This window comes from Mixophyes fleayi, chromosome 6 (assembly GCF_038048845.1).
Source record: "Mixophyes fleayi isolate aMixFle1 chromosome 6, aMixFle1.hap1, whole genome shotgun sequence".
Classification (NCBI taxonomy): domain Eukaryota; kingdom Metazoa; phylum Chordata; class Amphibia; order Anura; family Limnodynastidae; genus Mixophyes; species Mixophyes fleayi.
The window spans coordinates 124,900,896-124,924,321 of record NC_134407.1 but is presented as its reverse complement, the minus strand read 5'-3'; the positions used below and the strand labels follow the sequence as shown (position 1 = coordinate 124,924,321).

The window sequence follows — 23,426 nt, the reverse complement described above, 5'->3', positions numbered from 1 at the left end:
TAATAAAGAGACCTCATATTCCCCAAACTCGCCCCACATTCAATAGCACCCAAACCACCCCATCCTAAATTAATAGTCCCCACTATTAAATTGCCCCACCATCATCCCACAAACAAATTTGCACCCATTAATTAGCTGCCACCTACCACACACTACATTGCTACAAGCACCGTGTGCCACCACACATACACACATTACTACAAGTCCCATCACAAACATATTACTGTGCCCCTTCATCACCACATTGTGCCCCCTTATGATCACACTGCGCCCTCCATGCTGCTTTTCTGCCCTTCACCTAGCCCCCCTTCATCACACTGTGCCATGCTGCTCCCCCCTTCATCACACTGTGCCATGCTGCTCCCCCCCCTTATCACAGTGTGCCATGCTGCTCCCCCTTTATCACTCTGTGCCATGCTGCCCCCTGCCCTGTATTACACTGTGCCGTCCTGCCCCCCTCTCCTTAATCACACTGTCATCCTGCCCCCCTCTCCTTTATCACTGTGCCATGCTGCCCCCCTCTCCATCACTGTGCCATGCTGCCCCCTTCTCCATCACTGTGCCATGCTGCCCCCATTCTACATCACTGTGCCATGCTGCCCCCATTCTACATCACTGTGCCAATTTGTTACATGCTGCCCCCTTCATCATTCTGTGCCATGCTGCCCCCCTCCCATTCATCATACTGTGCCATGCTGCTCCCTCTCTCCTTTATCACACTGTGCCATGTTGCTCCCCCCTCTCCATCACACTGTGCCATGCTGCTCCCTCTCTCCATAACACTGTGCCATCATGCCCCCCTCTCATTCATCACTGTGCCATGCTGCTCCCCCTCTCCTTCATTACACTGTGCCATCCTGCCCCCCCTCTCCATCACTGTGCCATCCTGCCCCCCCTCTTATTCATCACTGTGCAATCCTGCTTCCCCGTCTCCATCACTCGGTGCCTTTGTTTTCCTCCCCTTGCCTCCGTTCCTTTACTTACCTTTGTATTGGCTTCTTTCATTTCTTCTTTTCTCTCCTGTTTTCTGGGTCCCCTCGGCGCCGCTCCTCACTAAATGTCGGGCATGATGTCATCACGTCACCCCAACATTCAGTGCAAACGGAGAAGAGAGGAAGAAGGAGGGACGCCGGCGCCACGATCATGTAAGTATTTTTGTTTTGTTTTGTTTTTATTAGTATCCCTCCCTGCCTTAATTAGAAATGGGGAGACACAGGAGGTTTAATCAGCCACATGAGGCTGTTAATGAATGAATTGAAATCTGCGCGTGTACCCGGCTGTGTCTAATGCTGGAGCGCAGCGTGTCCCGGCCGTTGCCACGGTGACAGCTGTGACCCGAAAGCAGTAGAGATGTCCTGGCTGTTGCTTTGACAGCCAGGAGACGACTAGGAGAGACGAGCCGTGGGTCGCCATGGCTCGTAGCAGGAGAGGTTGTGAAAACTGATTGGAGAAATAGTGAAGGTCTCAGGGAGGAATGGGGGAGCAATGAGGAAATGGGACAAGGGTTAAAGTGGAATGGTATAGGAGGGATAGGGGAGAGAGAGTACCTGAGGTGGGCAAATGGTGATGGTAGGAAGAAGGTTGTACTATTGTATACCAGGGGTGAGGAAAAAGAGGTGATGTAGAGGGAAGGAAATGTTGGCAAGGAAAGGCAAAAGAGGTAGGTGAAAGACACATGTAGATAATGTCTGGCGTTGTTACAATCCAACAACAGCTCACTTCCTGTGTCTTGGGACATCACTTCCTCCCTGGTAATTAGCACCATGTCCTGGCAAGTGCGACAGCCGGGCGTGTGCGCATTTAGGTTTTCTTGCACTATATTCATTAGGCAGCCTGTCTATAATTAATCACAGACTCCTTGGGCTGGTTAGGGCTCCCCGGCAACCTGCTTTCTGATTGGGCCATGCTTGTATTTAAGGCAGGGAGGGAATAGCCTCTCTGCCAGTTATAGCTTGTGTGTATTGCTCTGCTTGCTGACCTGCTGTGATGTGCATACCTTGTTATCCTTAGATTGTTTACCTGTTGTGACCTTTTGGCTTGTTTACCTGGACTCTGTTTTGAGGCCTGTGACCCTTGAGCTCTACCTGTTTTCTGGATTTCCGTTTGCTGCAAGCCCCAACCTCTAGCCTGTCCCTTGACTTTACAGCTCACTACTCACCTACAACCTCTGGCATGTCTAGGGTTTCTGCCTCCAGTTTTCTAACTCCCTGCGCTAAGGCTAATAGATAGCTTCTACTACCTTAGATTTTAAGTCCTGGGGGCATCCAAGTACCTTTGAACATTTCTTGTTGTATGGGAAAGGCGGTTGCTAAAGGTGAAGACCTCTTTAGCTTGGTTCTAAAAGTTCATCTATTAGCCGTGGTTCTTACAGGAATAGGGGGAATGAGAGGACAGACATCTTATGGGAGTAACTGTGGGGTACATTAAGGCTATATCAAGGAAAGGTTTTTATTACTAATACTAGATAGACAGGTGTAAAGACTCAAGAGGCAAATGGGTTCAAGAATACAGGAATACTCCTTAAGAATCATCGGTATTAAGGGGGTTTGGGACTTAGGATTGCAGATAGCCAGGTTGGGAACACATGATTTTAGATCAACTAGAAGTCACACTGGAGCATAAAGAAGGAAGTGAATATAGACCCAAGCAGGAAACAAGATGCTCACAAAGTCTACTGTATATTCTGCCGCTGAACACCTTTCCTGGTGGAATTTCAATATTGGTGCTTTGGCCAATTTCGACATGGCCAGAATTTATTGGTGGTTGGAATTAAGGGGTGTCAAAATAAAAATAAATAAATTAACAGCACCTTTTCTTAATTACTTCTAGTCTGTGCTTTTTTAAGTTTGGAATTATATTTTTAGTGAATCTTGTACAGTAACTGTGGTGCAGAAACTTTTACCCCACTTGTCATGCGTTATCTTCAAGGCCATAACTCTGCCACTGAATCAGTCAAGGATTCTTTCTACAATAAATGTTTCTTGTCCAGAGACTTGGACAAAGTAAATTACAAGACCAGACATTCAACCATTTTTGTAGCGTATTTTATATGATGCACTGTGTATGTTCAATAACAAATGTTACCCCAATGATTGCAATTGCACATAATTCATATCCGCAAGCATCTGAGACATATGACCCATTATGACTTGAGAGGTGAACTAACGTGTAGTCCATGTACAGTAAGGACGGGCTAAATGAAATACTGTGTTTATCATAAGTATACTTGATCTTTTACATCTGCTACAGGGCAGGTATAAATGCTGGATGATAGCGATGACCGATATGGTATAGTCTGAGTAGCTATCATAGAAGAATTGTGTATATTTAGGATTTATTTTCAAAACACATTGTATGCATTAAAGAGTTAATTATTTAGTTATATTAAATAATTTATGAAACAAAAAATATATGGATTATATTTGAAAAGTAAATTGAAAATTATATTAGCAGTTATTTTAATTTGTGATCAAATAAAAGTTAAGTGTGTTCTGAATTAAAATCATCGGAAATACACATGTGCATATATATATATATATATATATATATATATATATGTATATAATTTATTTATTGCAGTCTGTTATGTGTGTCTACTCTCACAGCATAACCATTGCATGCTCTTTTTAAACGCCTATATTTTGCCCAATTTCGTCAGGACTTGAACCAGGTCCTGTGAGTCTAATTCAATTCTAAAGTTATAATAATTTCTTAGGAGGAAAGGTCTCAGATGGGACCACTAGTTTTGATTCCCATGTAATAGATATATTATATGCAGTTAACCAAGGAGTTTCCAAGCTAACAGGCAATTGTGCAAAAGCCACAATCTGAACTGCAGCTCTATTTATTTATCTATATTCATATCATTTTATACTATATTTTTGCATATACTTTATCCTTAACAGAATTTATCAGATAATCATCTGAACATTGTTGTCTGAAATTAATAAAAAGGTAATAGATGATAGCAAATAATAAAAATTATGCTTGCCCCATAATCAAGTATTGCAAAATCAGAAATCCAGCTTGACTCAACATGGAATTTAATTGAGATTACAAAATGAAAACTATAATTTACTTTTGGTTTTCCCACAGAAAATTCTGTCTTATCACAGTCATTTACTAGGGTAGACCAAATGGGAGAGACTTATGGTAAAAGTTAGTTTCTGCTAAAATAGGAATTGTTTTACCGGTTCTTCTGAGACAATCTGATATAAAGTATCCAGATTTACTATATTATGGGCATACATCAGACTGTGTTATTCTCTGAGTTTGGCAAGACTGTGTGACTAATGACTTATGTCCCTCAGCAAGTGATTTTTAATGCTCCTATGGCGCCCCCACATGGAGTTCCGGACACTTACATGTGAAGCTGCTACATCTTCATGTCATTATTAGTCAAGTGTCACACTCCCAATCCCAAGAGGAAAGGGTTCCACCCCCATCTTTCACCTGCCAAGGTAAGCAGGGGGAAGCGTTGAGGGCACACCACGGAGGGCGAATGACGAAGAAATGATTTTTCTTAAAAGACAATTGTGCATCTGGATTTCTTGTTGAGCCACCCGTCTCCAAAAGTCTGCTGTATGTTCTGCTGCTGAACATCTTCTAAGGTATAACTTCAGTATTGGTACTTAGGCAGCAGCACTTTGGTATGAATTGTCAAATAATTGATTTATAAAAGGGTATCTAGGTCATCATGCACTGGGCCATTGAAGTACATTTGACACTGAAGTCACGATACTTAAGACGATCGCCCCAAACACAAACTTGTGGAATGGGAGGAGTGGTCTTACCCGCAACTGGAGTATTATACGCCTGACAATATTACAAATAAGTGTTGTTTATTTTAAAAAAAATCAATTAATCTTTTGAGCTCATGAACATTTTGCCATTGTAGTTCAAACAACTTGAAAGTCTTGTATAGCCTGTCTTTCAAAACCTACAAGTTTCATTTGGATTTCTTGTAATTGCCAAGAAGGAGGTTGACGATGACAGCTCATATCAGGCAATCTCTGGAGAGCTGGAGCTACTTAGCAGCAAACTCTGTCATATTTAAGACTTGACTATTCCGTTGTGAATACTTGACAAACAGGTAGAGGTCTGATAGGTAGAGATGAATCAGAGACAAGCTGTCACGGCAATAGGGTTTCTGGAATCCCTCTCTGGACCCCTGGGACTAGCTGTGGCAGGAGTGTAGGGGAAACTGGGAGGAGGAACCACACAGAAGATAACAGCTGGAATTTGTACACAAGAAGTTGGAATGAAGGTGAATCCACATGAGGAATAAATTACGTATTAAGGGCTAGATTTAGTAAGCTGCGGGTTTGAAAAAGTGGGGATGTTGCCTATAGCAACCAATCAGATTCTAGCTGTCATTTTGTAGAAGGTACTAAAAAAATGACAGCTAGAATCTGATTTGGTTCCCACTTTTTCAAACCCGCCGCTTAGTAAATCTAGTCCTAATTATTTATTTCAGCAGGCAGAATGAAGCTGAATGCACACAAGGATTAATGGTTTGCAGTTCATATAACAGCAACTAGATGAAGCAGCTGAATTCATACAGAGGGTTATTGGCAGGGCCGGACTGGCAAATGCCAGAAGGGCCGATGGCTCCGTGGGCCGGTCCGGCTACCTGTGATCGCCAGCGAAATAATTTAAAAAAAAAAATTATACTTGCGGCGGAGCCGTCATGACGTCACACGTCATGACGGCTCTGTGGGCTGGGCCGCGCTTCAGGTTTGCGGCCGCGCGATTTAATGTCAGAACGTCATGTGCGGCCGCGTAGGACTGGATCATAGGGCGCACAGATTCCCGAGGGCTGCAGAGGCTGCTGAGGTGAGTATTTTTTTTTTCACAGGGAAAATTGGTGCAAGGAGGGGGAAGAGAATGTCTGCACAGGGGGAGAGAGGACAGAACCTGATAATCTCTCACGGGGGGGGCTGTGTGTCACTGGGGGACTCGGGTGGGCTGGCTGTGTGTCACTGGGGGACTGGGGTGGGCTGGCTGTGTGTCACTGGGGGCTGGCTGGCTGTGTGTCACTGGGTGGGGGCTGTGTGTCACTGAGGGGGGGCTGGCTGTGTGTCACTGGGGTCTGGCTGTGCGTCACTGGGGGCTAAATGGCTGTGTGTCACTGGGGGGGGCTGTGTGTCACTGGGTGGGGGCTGTGTGTCACTGGGGGGGCTGGCTGGCTGTGTGTCACTGAGGGGGGGCTGGCTGTGTGTCACTGGGGGCTGGCTGTGTGTCACTGGGGAGGGGGGGTGCTGGCTGTGTGTCACTGGGGGGGTGCTGGCTGTGTGTCACTGGGGGGGGCTGGCTTGTGTCACTGGGGGGCGTGTGTGTCTGGCTGGTAATTGTGTGGAGTCTGGACATATATATATATATATATATATATATATATATATATATAATTAGTGTGTGTAGGGCCATGTATATATTGTGTTTGTGTGTGCGCGCAGTATTTTAATATAATATGTGAGGGAAGGGAGGATCTTAATATAATGTGGGAGGTAGGCTATTTAATGGTGTAGTGTAGGTGGGGGCTAATTATTTAAGGTGAGGTGAAGGAACCTTTAATTTCATGCTGGGGTGGTTTAGGGCTATCACTTGAATATGGTGCTGATTTTGGGGAGGAGGTCTATTTATTAAATGTAAATATGAATTATTTTTTGCTGGGGATGGTTGTGGAAAATGGCTATATTTATTAAACTTTAATGCTATTTAATTTATTTCTGGGACTGTTTACAGGGAGGGAAATATGTTTTGAGTAAATGGGTATATTGTTAATATAATGTTGGGGCTGGTTGGAGGGAAATAGGTCTACTTATTAAATGTGAATATTATTATTGGGACTGGAGGGAAGCCTAATTATAAAACATGAGTGCTATTGTTTTAACACGGGGGCTGATTGGAGTTTTCTAAATTTCATGTATCCCATTTTTTTTCAGAATGGGGCATCCAGTATTCCAGGATCAAGATAAGAAAGAATTGAGCTAAAGAAACCAGCTACTACAAGTGGTGAAAGTGACCAAGACAGGTAGGAGAGAGCAGGACAGTCTGCGAACTGTCCTGAATCTGGTGGGGCAGTCCTGAATTTGGATGACTGTCTCACTTAGTCAGGATTTGGTCTGACTGCAAGGACAGTTGGGAGGTATGTCCCGCTTCACTACGTACTGCTTGTGCAGGCAGAGCTGTGTGCTTCTAACAGTAGGGTACACAGTATTGTCTGTGTATTTGTCTAAAATGATAACCATGTTACATAATAGGGGCCCTGCTATCTTAAATTCCCCGGGCCCCCTGAGCCTTAATCCAGCTCTGGTTAGTGGAAGGGAACTGATAGCTGCTCTCAGTTCCCGGACAGGACACACACTGCAGAGCAGGCTGAAGAGCTCTAAGTATTACAATATTTGGTAATCTCGTGAGACAAAGAGCTTCCCTGCTCACTCTACAGGAAGTTCCCACCCTGATGGATGTCAGCAGCACCAGAAGCATAGATAAGGACAGTGGGCTGGGGATGGCGTGATGTGGCTGGGAGGGCGTGATAGATGTAATGTTTTATTATAATATATGTATTGATGCCCCATGTTGGCCACACCCACAACACAATGTGGTAACACCCTTTTCGGCGTCGCCGCGCAGCGGCGGCACACAGTTTCTTTCATTCTGGGACTGAGGGGGGCCTGTGTACTTTAAATGCCAGGGCTGATTTTTAGTCCCAGTCCGGCCCTGGTTATTGGTTTGCAGTTCATATAACAGCCAGCAAGATGAATTTGAAATCACACAGAGTAGTCCATAACACAGCTGCAGGGTGTGGCTGAATTCCCTCAGAGGATAAAGGGTGGAGATCTGTATACAGTAGGAGGATTGAAGCAGCAACTAGGATGAAGCTGAATTCCCATCAAGGGTTAAGATCTGTATACAGCAGGCAGCAAAACAACAGCAAATCTGGAGATCAGGAACTAGGAAAGTGCTGCACTGGCAATTTGCTGAGTGTAGGAGGATACTCTTATAGTCTGCAGAGAAAGCCAATATGTGGATGAGATCAGGTGTTCAGACTCAGCAGGATGTTTACCAAATGTCTCAATCAAGATGGCAGCCTCCAGTACTGTACACAGAAGTCACGCTTGTCCCAGGATAGAATGCTGCATTCGACCAGGAGGGAGATGTACGGTGATATGGTACCGCCGAGTGGTGTAAACAGTACTAAGACCCTGATTCGTTACACAAGCTGATTCAGGAACACACCTTAAAGGATGTCAGATGTAAACCAGTTATGGTACCCAAGAATGTAGATACAGACGTAAGGTATAAGCCGGGTTTCGTAAAAAAGGATTGTAGATCAAAACGTCACACTGGACCACAGAGCAGGGAGAAAGCACAATGCTCAAAAACTAAGCACAACAGGAAATAAAGAGGTCTCCAAGTGATGCAGAATTAATGGCCAAGATGCCTGCCTCAATGGTTGGAAGTAGGAAGTGTCGAGATGAAACAAAATATTCCAATAGCTACCCAAAAATGAAAACCCTTTTAAACTATATAACCAAGGACACTTTTCTCTGGAATATTATTTAGTTAATGTTATGGCCTACGACCACCTAGATGAGCTTTTAGAACAGATAGGGTAGAGATCTTCACCTATAGCAGCCGCCTTTCCCGTATATGCTCACAGGTACTCAGATGCCCCCAGGTCTTAGGCTCAGAGTAGTAAAAGCTCATGAAAGATGGCCGCAGCGCAGCTGGAATCAGGGGCGGTGTCCCAGGCTAGATATAGCCTGGGCTAGAATAGCGGAGTCCAGTATACAAGCCAAACGGTAAGGGCAACTAGCAATGGTTCAGAGTCCAGGTAACAGGCAGAGGGTCATACACAGAAAAGCAATCCGAAGGTATACACCAACACAGCACAGGAGCAGGTAATCAAACTGAGAATCTGAACGCTATAACCAGCAGGGAGGCTAAGCCCTCCCTGCCTTAAATACTGATACTGGCCAATCAGGGTTTTGCCCTGTAAATAACCCCAGCCAGTGGTGATTAAATTAAGAGCAGCTTAATAAGCCCGAAGGCGTGGAAATGCGCGCCCGGCTGCCCTGCATTGCCGGGGCGCAAGCGCAGTCCTTTTGGCGTCCGGCCGTTGCCCTGGCAACAGTTGGGCCTAATGCTTGAAGTGACATCCCGGTTGTCATAGAGACGGCCAGGATGCCAGGAGGAGGCAGAAGAGAGCCGTGGCGGTGCCCGCGGCCGCCGCGGCTCCTGACAGTTGATAATACAAGCATATGGGAGCATGCAAACTGATGTAGCCTAACCATTAGTGTGTAACTTGGAAGTAAGTTCCATGTTTAAAACAGCTAGCAATTTGTGGAAACTTGTGTGTAGTTCAGTCTGTCTTCAAATCCAAGCATAAGATATGTTATGATTTGAATATGGGTGGAAATACGCTCAGTATAAACAGTACTTGCCGTACATACACATGTGAAGATACCAAGTTTATCTGTCCCAATGCTACCCATTTCCCGCTAGCTGGCCACCCATGGGTACCTTCCTATACCTTCTAGGGTTCATATAGTCACTCAGGCAAATGCTGTTAGAAAGTAAAGTAATACATTTATTATAATAAAAACAATCACAGGATTATTATGTACACACAGTACATAAATGCTAGGCAGGTTTACCACATCATCTGTCCCTTACCCACTAGATTAAAGAGCTACAGTCACCTGGATGTCCTGACTTGACGACCCGTGGATCTGCCGATGTATTTCACTGGTAGAGGACGGCAACTCTAAAAAACCAGCCACCCTGCAGCTTCCAGTCCCAGAATGAATACCCCCTCCTCCCCTGGAGTGGCTCCTTATATCTACTGTCTAAGTTCCACAGAGCAGTGCTGGACTAGGGGGGGCTGGAGAGGGGAGTGAAGATGAGCTGTCCTCCTACAGAACCTTCCCTGGTAGATGGCCTGTTTGGAATAGTCTTCTGAGAACAATGGACACTAATTAGTTTAGCCCCGCCAGTATCTTGCAACCTGATCCCTACCCATAACAACCTGGCTTCACTTTAAAATCAATTAATAACAACCTCACTGCCACATCACCAATATACAATAAGCAATATACATATTTTCAATGAGCTACAATGTCCCCTTATCCACATGTAATTAGACACTGCAGTGGTATTCTATAGGGCTGGGGAACAACAGCAAGGGCTGTAAAAAGTACATGCTATAATCCACATTTTGTGAGAAACGAGGGACAGACTGATTAGGGTGATATTAATACCTTGTTTCACGACAACACACATAACAGACTGCAGTACACGCAAATGCAGCACGGTGGCATAGTGGTTAGCACTTCTGCCTTGCAGCACTGGGGTCATGAGTTCAATTCCCGACCATGGCCTTATCTGTGAGGAGTTTGTATGTTCTCCTCGTGTTTGCGTGGGTTTGCTCTGGGTTTCCTTCCACACTCCAAAAACATACTGGTAGGTTAATTGGCTGCTAATAAATTGACGTGTGTGTGTGTTAGGGATTTTAGACTGTACGCCCCAATGGCGCAAGGACTGATATGAATGAGTTCTCTGTACAGCGCTGTGGAATTAGTGGCGCTATATAAATAAATGATGATGATGAATGCGGAAGTAAAATAAAATATTAGAACGCATAGAACTTTTATTTTTTCGAAAGTTACATTAACAATATAACAAATAAAAAAACAAATATTATTTTCAAATATAAATTATTTTTAAAATTATTTTTTATACATTATTTTCATAAATAAAGATGATTTCAATGTGTACAGTGCATACAATGCCTTTTGATAGTATACATTAGTTGCATACAGTTCTGTGATAGCTACTGCCATGCATACATGTAATTTTTAATTCCAAGATTATGCCGAGTCGGTCACCACTGTCATCCGGCATTTACACCTGCCCTGTAGTGGGTGTGAACTATACAGGCGAAAACAAGTGTACTTGAATCGGCCGCATCTGCGTTGAAATGCCTTTACTGTACATGGCCTATATTAGTAAGCCCTTTCCCTCCCCTTTTCCGCCTCTCAATTGGCAGGGAGTCGTAAGTGTCAGTTGGTTGCCTATATTAATTGTCTGTAATCGCGTTCATTGGCGCAATATCCGTTTCTGGGCATGTGCAGTGCGGAATCACACAAGATATGCTACACAAATGGGCAGACGTCCAAACATGAATCGGGCCCAATGTGTATTTACAACTTAGGCACAAAGCAAACTATTTGGATTTCTTTAGTATTCATAAAGAGCTTTTCATCTGATCTCTGTAACTCACATCATGGGAGTAACCTCTTCAACAAGATGTAAGGAATCATTATTCCTTATACATCTTAATTTTAAACTAGTATTATATCATTCATTAACCTGATAGAAATAGCACAAAGGTGGTGGAATCCCGCATGGCAGCCCTATGCATATTAGCTCTTGATGAGTAAGAGACTGATCTTATTTACTGTTATATATTTCAATGAGTAATGTATTTCCATAAAATGTCTCCACTCAGTACGGTAGCTATTTGTGCTATGTAAATAAACTCATATTGGAAGCGCAAAAAAAAATATCCTCAGTATATATATATATATATATATATATATATATAAAATGTCATCAACAAAATAATACATTTAAAACAATTTATTAAAAATATTCCTATAAAACATAATCTGGAGTTCTTGTATAAAATAAAGAGAGTCAATCAGCCTATATAGTTCAAAGCTCAAATTATATTATTTGTTTTAAATTTGTTAGTGTGTTGGTGGTATATATCTACTGAGGAGAAGTTTTTTTTTCCAATATCAGTTTATTTATTCTGTATTAAGATTGGGTAACACAACAATTCTTAAAGTGAGCAGCTTATTTTCTTCCCCTTGGTAATAAAGTTGTGGCTACAACTTTAAGGTCTATGTGAGATTATTATTATTCTTATATCACACTCTTTGGTTAAGATCAGAGCCCAGGAATATCCTGACAGGACATAGTGTTGTTTCTTTGCATTTATGCCATTTACCTTTTAGTAGAGGTGTGTGTGTGTCTCTCTCTCTCTCTATATATATATATATACATCCTGTGATTGTATATATATTTATATATATATATATATATATATATATATATATATATATATATATATATATATATATATATATACACACACACAAATGATCATGTCATTATTTACCTTTACTTTTTTCAGATGTGTGTAGTTTCATTAACCTCTGTATTTTCATATATAGGCTCTGGTCCAGTCATGTCATCTGTGTCTTTCCCTGAAAGTAAATGACAGTGTTATTTCCCAGCTATAACCATTATTGGTGGTCTACAAAGTGACTTTCGTATTGTGTGTTTTCCACTCTTTCCCATACTACCTTAATAGTGGTGGTCCAGAATATATGGCCATTTTACCAAAATGGAAAGGGACAGGGAAAAAAGAACACTGCCTGCTGTACCTTCTCTTTCCCTGCTCCAGGGGAGAACTGGAAAATTTTAGCCCGGGTAACAAGACTCGACTCAGCAGCCTATTTTAAAGGAAAACAATGCAAGTGGCCCAGTCTAAGGTAGCCCACTATGGAACCGCCCCAGGGGACAGGTGCCCCCCAGCCCAGCCAGCCCCTGCCCTGCTCTCTTATGCACTTTGGAAAGATGACTGTGTGCACTGTACTAAAGTCTCTCCATCGATATCAATGTACTGTATGTGGGCTATTATACAAAACATTTTTTATAAAAATATTTATATTGATACTATATTCGCTGCTGAATTAACAACTGCACCAACAACATTATTAAAAATAATAGCAACAATAACAAAAACAATAAGGCCAAAAATCTCATTAAGCTGCTCATTCAGAAAGGGAGGAATTGCCAACTTAACCATGCACTAAAAAGAAAATGGACAAAGCAGAACAACGCTAAAGGGCAAGGCTTCAAATAAAAATAAAAATAAAACTTAGTTCCATTTTTTTCTGGCCGAAAGAAATTTATCAAAGAACAGATTTTTCTATAAACAAATACATTTAATGAAACAATACTTAAATATATTAAGACCAGTAGTAAAAATAAAAATTATAATATAATATAAAAATAAATAAAATGAAAAATAAAGCAGTTTATTTGCTTACGGAAGCAAATCTATATAGAATAATTCTAAAATGATAATCAGTGGCAATAGCAGCTATCTTAGTTCATATTAGTTAATTAATAGAATTAGTAAAGGTGATCTACTTTCAAAGCATAAGTCACCGGACCTACTTTAAAATATCGCACACAAATCAAACACAAAATCTCCTCCTCCCATCACTCTTTTACCACCCCTACCACTCCATGCTCCTTTCCCTCCATCCAGCCACCACCTCTTGTTCTCCTTTCGTCCCAGTACGGGTGACAAAGTCCCTTCTCTTATATTATCCTCTCCACCCTCAACCTGTCCACTAGATCCCATCCCCTCTCACCTCCTTTGCTCCCTCTCCCCCACTGCCTGCTCCCACATTGCTCATCTGCTCAGTCTGTCCCTCTCCACTGGAATCTTCCCTTCAATTTTTAAACATGCTCTTGTTTCACCCGTTGTTAAAAACCCCAATCTTGACCCCCTCCTCACTCTCTAACTACCACCCGAGTTCTCTTCTCCTCCCTTTTGCCTCCATAAAACTTGAGCGACTTGTTTACAACCATCTCAGCAACTACCTCTCTGACAACTCCCTCCTTGATCCTCTCCAATCTGACCACCGCATCCTCCACTCTACAGAAACTGTCTTGACCAAAGTCACCAATAATCTTCTCTCAACCAAATTCAAGGCTATTTCTCCCTGCTTATCCTCCTGGACCTCTCTGTTGCCTTTAACATGGTGGATCACCCTCTCCTACTCTACACCCTTCACACCATTGGCCTTTCTGACACCATCCTTTCGTGGTTCACCTCCTACCTCCTCAACCGCTCCTTTTATATTTCTACCTCTGGTTACTATACACCCCATCCATCCTTCCCATAGGAGTCCCACAGGGTTCTGTCCTTGGCCCTCTGCTTTTTCTCTGTACACCTCCTCCATGGGTGAACACATCAGTTCCTTCGGCCTCCAGTACCACCTCTATGCAGATGACGCTTAACTCCTGATCTCTCCCCTTACACTGGCTTCCCTTCCCCTACAGAATCCTCTTCAAACTCCTCACCCTCAAATACAAGACCCTCTCCAAATCCACTGCTCCCTACATCTCCAACCTCATCTCCATACCTATTCCCTCCCATCCTCTCTGGTCAGCCAATGACCATCTCCTTTTCTCCCCTCTGGTAACCACATTTCACTCCCTTATCCAAGAATTCTCTCCTGCTGCCACCCACCACTGGAACGATCTTTCTCGTTCTATCAGACTATCCCCTACCCTGTATAGCTTGAAAGTCATTGAAAATCTACCTGTTTAGAAAAACCTACCAATCCTCCATTTAACCATTTCAGCATGTAGTATACCTCACCCTCTTTCATCCTCCATCTCTCCCACTCTTGCTTCTTGCCCTCAGATTCCCTTATATTAGCTCAACCCCATGTGTCAACTGTTTGCTTCTTTCCCTTTAAATTGTAAGCTCTATTAAGCAGGACCCTCTTCCCTCCTATTCTCATTACCTATAACTTTTGCTCACCAGCTACACTGTGCACCTCCTCCATGAATGATCTGCCCATTGACCCCATTCCTCCACTGTCTTTGAATCTCTTTCAGCGGCTAATGGACACAGGTTTCAGCCTGCTCTGATTAAACCACTTGCACTCCAATAGCTGCATTGAGAGTTGTAGTGTTGTTTGTTTACTGTATTGTACTGTTATACCATGTTGTTTACCCTCCGTATGGCGCTGTAGACCTCATGTAGATCCATTTTCACATTTATTTTCTTAGGTAGGACTATAAATCCAGCCTATCGATAAACGTATACAATTAATTTATTGTTGCTAAAAAAACACTTCCAATTTTTTGTGTGACAACCACAGACATCAGAGGGAAAAGAGGATTTTCTGACTTGTAGGCAAGGTTTTTTAAAATGGGTTTGTGTGTCTCTCTGGTAGTTCCAGGAATGTTTGGATATAAGGATAACAAATGGGCAAACTAACATGTTTCAAAGTGTTCGTGTTTTTCAAAGTCATGTGTCCAATAATTGGGTGTAGTACCTATTATCGGTACTGACTACCCCGACACAGAACAGAACGCCATGAGGATTCCGAATGAAGACTACACCGACCTGTGAAAAAACCTACTTAACGGAATGCAGAAGACTTCACATCACGACTCCCTGTCTTTCCGGCTTGAGAAAATGATGTCATCAGGAAACGCGACTTGTCTTAAAGAGGTGATGGACTGACCCGCCTATACAGTCAATTTTACATTTTCTAATTTTATACTTTTCCATGGTCCCTTCATTTCTCAATTTCTCATTTTATATGACTTTTGCCACAGATATTTTGCAGTAATGTAGTGCCGTACAGTAGTCTCTGCTGCTGCATATTGCAGGATGTGTTCAGTACATTAGCTTATGATTTAGTATTGCAAAATTTCCAAAATATTGTATTTATTTTTAACAGGACTGGAGATGTTTTTTCAGAATAGGATAACCTGGATTTTTCCCCCTCAAATTAATATTTCCTTTAACTGCACTATTGTTTGTGTTTTGCTTGTGTAACACCCCCCTAGTGGTGTTTTAGTTAAACCTTTACCTCAGTGAATAGAGGAGGGGTCACCTAGAGGGTAAGATAGAAGTTTCTGAAAAGTTACATAAACTGGTTACCATGGTGATAACCCAGCCCAGCCTGTGAGACTGAGTGAGAGGAAGGAGGGGCTGTCATTAAGGGGGGTTAGGAACTGAGAAGGGAGACACAAGAGGAGAGTTGTAGCTGGGGACCTGGGGTGGAAGCTCCCAGGCTCCCCCAGCATTGCCTGGAAGTCTGAGCATGGTGACTGCGCCAGGGCAAGGAATGTGTGCCCTGGATGAGGGGGAGAACTCCATGCACTAAAGATAACCCAAGAGAGAGGGGGACACTTCGCATGGAAGAGGCCCTGGAGTGAGGGCTGCTACAAGAGGCCTGGTAGCTGTAGTGTCAGATCCTGAGGCTGAGAGTACACAGAGTGACGTGTCAGAGCACAGGAGACATTATCCCCGCAGAGGAGGGATGAGCTGCAGTTGAGAGGTACACAGAGTGTGTCAGAGCTGCATGGAGGAGAAGCTGCCTGCCTATTAGCATCCATGCATGTGCCCCTGCAGAAAGGGTGATCTGCAGTGAGTATGGAGTGCAAGAGACATGTAAATTATGTTATTTAACATCTGGATAACATTAAGAACTGTGCAGGAGGAGTGATAAGATATTTGCAACCATATTCGTATTTCTCATTAAGAACTGTGCTGGAGAGAGTAAGGAGATGTATATATTCTGCAACCATTATGATTATCGTGCTGGAGGAAGAGTGTAAATAAAGGTTCAGTTTGTTATAGAGATGGTCTGGCGCCCAAATTATTGTGACTTCTATTACACTGCATCAAAGTGACATTACCTGTGTCCCACTAACTACAAAGAAACACCTGCATGTGCAGGGACCCCCTGATCATTTACACCCATGCCCATCAGCTAGCCAGGGCTTGAGAAGGAGGTGCACTGTGTACCCTTTGCACCCCACACTACACACAGTGACAGGGGGTTACATAATGGCGCCCAACGTGGGGCTCGAGCACAACAGATGGAGAAAGTGCTTGCAGGACACAGGAACTGAGAGCAGTGTGCCCAGCCGGAGAAACACCCTTGGGACACCATGTCTGACCGTCTCTAGGTGCCCAACAGAGACCAAGGGTAATGAGGAGGTAAAGCAAGTTGTTTGCTGAGTAGTTCTGTCCAGGACAGTATATGGAGCAGCAGTGTGCTTGTTGCTGAGACTTGTAGTGCCACTTATCCCAGCTGAGTGGGAAGCAAAAGAAGAAAAGGTTTAACATGTGAGGTGCAATTACAATGCAGTCTGTATATTGCCTTTCCTGAGGATTTGGGGAAGCAAAGAGAGGCAGGCTGTGCAAGTGACGTCTGTATATTGCCCTTCCGGAGGATTAGGGGGAGCAAAGAAAGGCAGATCGTCCACGTTGGAGAGAAAGGGGGGGAAGACAACCCCGCTGGTCAAATGCCACCCCTGCATATATTGCTGAGATGTATTTGTTGGGAGGGGCCCACGAGAGCCACCTGTCTCTTTTTGACCCAGGAGGGGGGAGACATGGGCAGGCATGGGCAGGTGCTACATTGCTTTGGCATAAAGCCATATTTAAATGTACATTGAAAGAAAACAGGACACCTGTGACTCACATGTTTACCTCCATTGGGGGTGTTGGGTATGCAATGTGAAATGTGTTTTATATTGATACTGCCATTGTATTGCTATGTATGTATTCACTTTACACTGTGATTTTTCATGCAATAGTGATGTAGAAGAGTTTACATGTGTGTGGTCATATGTGAGTTAGGTGTGAGTGAGATTAGCTAGGCAGCCCCATTAGGTGTAGTTTAGGGTGCCCAGCTAATCGGGGGAGAATGTAACACCCCCCTAGTGGTGTTTTAGTTAAACCTTTACCTCAGTGAATAGAGGAGGGGTCACCTAGAGGGTAAGATAGAAGTTTCTGAAAAGTTACATAAACTGGTTACCATGGTGATAACCCAGCCCAGCCTGTGAGACTGAGTGAGAGGAAGGAGGGGCTGTCATTAAGGGGGGTTAGGAACTGAGAAGGGAGACACAAGAGGAGAGTTGTAGCTGGGGACCTGGGGTGGAAGCTCCCAGGCTCCCCCAGCATTGCCTGGAAGTCTGAGCATGGTGACTGCGCCAGGGCAAGGAATGTGTGCCCTGGATGAGGGGGAGAACTCCATGCACTAAAGATAACCCAAGAGAGAGGGGGACACTTCGCATGGAAGAGGCCCTGGAGTGAGGGCTGCTACAAGAGGCCTGGTAGCTGTAGTGTCAGATCCTGAGGCTGAGAGTACACAGAGTGACGTGTCAGAGCACAGGAGACATTATCCCCGCAGAGGAGGGATGAGCTGCAGTTGAGAGGTACACAGAGTGTGTCAGAGCTGCATGGAGGAGAAGCTGCCTGCCTATTAGCATCCATGCATGTGCCCCTGCAGAAAGGGTGATCTGCAGTGAGTATGGAGTGCAAGAGACATGTAAATTATGTTATTTAACATCTGGATAACATTAAGAACTGTGCAGGAGGAGTGATAAGATATTTGCAACCATATTCGTATTTCTCATTAAGAACTGTGCTGGAGAGAGTAAGGAGATGTATATATTCTGCAACCATTATGATTATCGTGCTGGAGGAAGAGTGTAAATAAAGGTTCAGTTTGTTATAGAGATGGTCTGGCGCCCAAATTATTGTGACTTCTATTACACTGCATCAAAGTGACATTACCTGTGTCCCACTAACTACAAAGAAACACCTGCATGTGCAGGGACCCCCTGATCATTTACACCCATGCCCATCAGCTAGCCAGGGCTTGAGAAGGAGGTGCACTGTGTACCCTTTGCACCCCACACTACACACAGTGACAGGGGGTTACACTTGTTTGTTTGTCTTATATGTAAAGTTCACATTCCAATTTTCTTAGATATTTTGTGCCAATTTTTCCTGGTTCCTTGACTAATTTTGTCTAGGAGTTTGTCTGTATTTCCAGTGTTTAGCATTGCTTTGTGGGCAGCATGGTGGCTAAGTGGTTAGCACTTCTGCCTCCGGTTTCCTCCCACACTCCAAAAAAAACATACTGGTAGGTTAATTGGCTGCTAACAAATTGACCCCTGTCTGTGTGTCTGTCTCTGTCTGTGTGTTTGGGAATTTAGATTGTAAGCCCAATGGGGCAGGGACGGATGTGAGTGAGTTCTCTGTACAGCGCTGCGGAATTAGTGGCACTATATAAATAAATGGTAATAATAATAATAATAAATTGCTGCATCAGCATGCCGGGGCCATAGGTTAACCCATAGGTTAAATTCCCGCCAGGGTCCTATCTCTTTGGAGTTTGTATGTACTTCCTGTGTTTGTGTGGGATTCCTTCCACAGTCCAAAAATATACTGGTAGGTTAATTGACTGCTAACAAAACAGACCCTACTGGTTTTATGTGGATGATTAAATTTATCTTTAAAGCACTGCATTAAAAGGTGGCGATATATAGGCAAACAATAATATTCATAACATTCTAATACAGGGTTTCCCAAATCCAGTCCGCAGGGAGCACTAACAGTGCATTATTTCCAGGTCACCTGTACCACCTGTAGATCGTTTACAATGTGTCAGTAAGGAATACACCTGTGCTCAGCGGCAGAACTAGACTTTTTTTTTTTAGGTTGGGGTGAATTTGCATAGCCATGCCTCTCATTCACTCTGATAGGTTGGTCCCGTTTAGCCCCCCCCCTTCCCCAAATGATCGGACTTCTCCACCGCAATTTAATGGGGTAAAAATTGCTGCCGGGGGGGAGCGTTTGTCCCGATCGCCCCCTCCCCCCTTGAATCCGCCAGTGCCTGTGGTTCAGCAAGAAGATATAGAAAACATGCACATGTTAGGGTTATGTGAGGACTGCATTTGGGAAATACTGTTCTAACACTACCTAAAATGCACCCTGTCATTCATGTTTCTGTTTCATCCATCTGGATGTTATCCTTTTATTAAGGGTGGTGCTGCTAAAGTAACTGATCCACATTCCTGTTTGGTTGGGCTGTCAAAATGGCAACAGGCTACAATTAACACCAAAAGGTATTATAACCCATAGGGTTCAGCCAAAGATGTATGGATATCATGTATAATTTGATTTGAATAGTCTTCCTAAATTACAATGGGTTGAGTACGAATTCCAAACAGAAGAAATACTGATAATTATCCTGCTGACAGGATAAATGTTTCTATTTCAAAAATACCAACATCGTGATTGCCGACAGTCAAAATGGGCTTTTGTCAGCCGGGCTGGTGGCAGAACAACACTAAACGATTTCCTTACTGAAAGAAGTCCCGCCGCATAATGAAATCTAACAGCTGGCAGGTCTGTTTATAATAGAGATGGGCGGGTCCGGTTCTCCGAGAACCGAACCCACCCGAACTTTGGGTATCCGAGTACCGAGCTGAGCAGCTCGGTACTCTCCCGCCCATTCCGAATCCAAATCGAGGCCGAACGTCATTGTGACGTCGTCGGATCTCGGGACTCGGTTCTCGCGATACTTCAACTTTATAAATACACGCCTCCACAGCAATCCATCGCCATTTGACAGAGGGAGAGAGCAGGGTGTAGTCATAGGCTAATTAGAGCAGGGACAGAGAATACCATATTGTTCTTGCAATTGCTCTAACCAAAATCGCTAGTGCAGAGAGGAGGATAGAGGTTTATTATTTTTTCTTCATATTTGGCACTCCCCAGCGCTTTTGGGGTGTCCCCCATAATTGTGCATTAATATTTCTGGCTGTCAAAAGTCATATCTGTCAGCATTATCTACTAAATAATTTGTAGCACACCTCAGTGTTTTTGGGGTGTCCTCCCTAATTGTGCATTAATATTTCTGGCTGTCAAAAGTCATATCTGTCAGCAGTATCTACTCAATAATTTTTAGCACTCCTCAGTGTTTTTGGGGTGTCCTCCCTAATTGTGCATTAATATTTCTGGCTGTCAAAAGTCATATCTGTCAGCAGTATCTACTCAATAATTTGTAGCACTCCTCAGTGTTTTTGGGGTGTCCTCCCTAATTGTGCATTAATATTTCTGGCTGTCAAAAGTCATATCTGTCAGCAGTATCTACTCAATAATTTGTAGCACTCCTCAGTGTTTTTGGGGTGTCCTCCCTAATTGTGCATTAATATTTCTGGCTGTCAAAAGTCATATCTGTCAGCAGTATCTACTCAATAATTTTTAGCACTCCTCAGTGTTTTTGGGGTGTCCTCCCTAATTGTGCATTAATATTTCTGGCTGTCAAAAGTCATATCTGTCAGCAGTATCTACTCAATAATTTGTAGCACTCCTCAGTGTTTTTGGGGTGTCCTCCCTAATTGTGCATTAATATTTCTGGCTGTCAAAAGTCATATCTGTCAGCAGTATCTACTCAATAATTTTTAGCACTCCTCAGTGTTTTTGGGGTGTCCTCCCTAATTGTGCATTAATATTTCTGGCTGTCAAAAGTCATATCTGTCAGCAGTATCTACTCAATAATTTGTAGCACTCCTCAGTGTTTTTGGGGTGTCCTCCCTAATTGTGCATTAATATTTCTGGCTGTCAAAAGTCATATCTGTCAGCAGTATCTACTCAATAATTTTTAGCACTCCTCAGTGTTTTTGGGGTGTCCTCCCTAATTGTGCATTAATATTTCTGGCTGTCAAAAGTCATATCTGTCAGCAGTATCTACTCAATAATTTTTAGCACTCCTCAGTGTTTTTGGGGTGTCCTCCCTAATTGTGCATTAATATTTCTGGCTGTCAAAAGTCATATCTGTCAGCAGTATCTACTCAATAATTTTTAGCACTCCTCAGTGGTTTGCGCTCAGAATGGATTCAAAGCAGTCCACATATGATCTAAATGAGCAACCAGGTTCTGTCACCAGTCCTGATGTTAGTGTTCCCAGTACGTCATCTGGCCAAGGCGATGTCAAACAACAGAGTGTTTTCAAATTAGTGCAAAAAACAAAAACCAAAAAAAAATTTACTGTATTGAAGCGAAAAAGAAGTGTAACTGAGCAAAAGTTAAGTGACGATAAAAAAAAAATTGCAAGCATGCCATTCTACACACGCAGTGGCAAAGAGAGAATGAGGCCTTCACCTTTGGCTATTAGTGGCAGATCCCAAAAAGTTACCCAGCCTACAATTGGTGCACAACTACTGTTACGCGTCAAAGCCGAGCTGCAAGATAACAGTGAGGCATTACAGGAGAATATTTGCTCTGATTCACAAATGATAACAATCCCTGTGGAGAGTCCATCCAACAGTGGGATGTCTAATCGTGAGCATTCTGCTGATGTGTGCCTTAATAGCCCGAGTGTAGCCGGTGATACCCAAATTGAGGATGCCACTTTGGAATTAGAAGAGGATGAGGGGGAGATTTGTGTAGGCGACGAGGGCGCTAATGATGATGTTGATGATTATGATGCAGACAGATACCAAATTGCCTTTCTCAATTTCTATTTATATTCTAGATTATATAACGGCTGAATAGTTTTCTATTTTACTCCTAGTGGAGAGAGGATCTGATGCAGACAGATACCAAACTGCCTTTGTCCATTTCAATTTATATTGTACAGTATATAACGGCTGAATTTATTAGTATTTTATACAAGTGGAGGGGGGCCTAGAGAGACAGAAACCAAACTGGCTTTCTCCATGTCAATTAATATTGTACAGTCTATATCGGCTGGATTTTTTGGTATTTTATACAAGTGGAGGGGGGCCTAGAGAGACAGAGTGACCCCAAACTGTCTTTCTCCATGTCAATTAATATTGTACAGTCTATAATGGCTGAATTTTTTAGTATTTTATACAAGTGGAGGGGGGCCTAGAGAGACAGAAACCAAACTGGCTTTCTCCATGTCAATTAATATTGTACAGTCTATAATGGCTGAATTTTTTGGTATTTTATACAAGTGGAGGGGGGCCTAGAGAGACAGAGTGACCCCAAACTGTCTTTCTCCATGTCAATTAATATTGTACAGTCTATAATGGCTGAATTTTTTAGTATTTTATACAAGTGGAGGGGGGCCTAGAGAGACAGAAACCAAACTGGCTTTCTCCATGTCAATTAATATTGTACAGTCTATAATGGCTGAATTTTTTGGTATTTTATACAAGTGGAGGGGGGCCTAGAGAGACAGAGTGACCCCAAACTGTCTTTCTCCATGTCAATTAATATTGTACAGTCTATAATGGCTGAATTTTTTAGTATTTTATACAAGTGGAGGGGGGCCTAGAGAGACAGAGTGACCCCAAACTGTCTTTCTCCATGTCAATTAATATTGTACAGTCTATAATGGCTGAATTTTTTAGTATTTTATACAAGTGGAGGGGGGCCTAGAGAGACAGAAACCAAACTGGCTTTCTCCATGTCAATTAATATTGTACAGTCTATAATGGCTGAATTTTTTGCTATTTTATACAAGTGGAGGGGGGCCTTGAGAGACAGAAACCAAACTGGCTTTTTCCATTTCTTTACATATTTAACTATAAGTGTAGGGTGTAATATACATTCAAAGACGATGGCTGCATTGCCAATATGCATAGATGGAGAGGAAGACAATCTGTTTTGTGTGTAGAATAGGCCTACCAACGAAGAATTAAACTGTTTTTTTGGATGATGTATTACCTCAACAATTAGATTACTTGTCTCTAAAACAGTTGGAGCACTAAATTGGGTTAATTTAGGCCCAAAAACATGGATTTTCCCAAAAAATAGCAAA

General features: G+C 42.9%; 1 protein-coding gene across 2 annotated transcripts in view; it reads right to left on the bottom strand.

Annotated features, from left to right (window-relative positions):
* The window catches only part of LOC142160381 (matrix metalloproteinase-9-like), a 69,248-nt gene that overhangs the window by 20,792 nt on the left and 25,030 nt on the right, over positions 1-23,426 (bottom strand). For both annotated transcript variants that reach the window (XM_075215286.1, XM_075215287.1), the window contains exon 7: positions 12,191-12,278. In XM_075215286.1, the coding sequence (XP_075071387.1) occupies positions 12,202-12,278 (77 nt within the window). In that variant the 3' untranslated portion in view covers positions 12,191-12,201. The remainder of the gene's footprint in view (positions 1-12,190; positions 12,279-23,426) is intronic.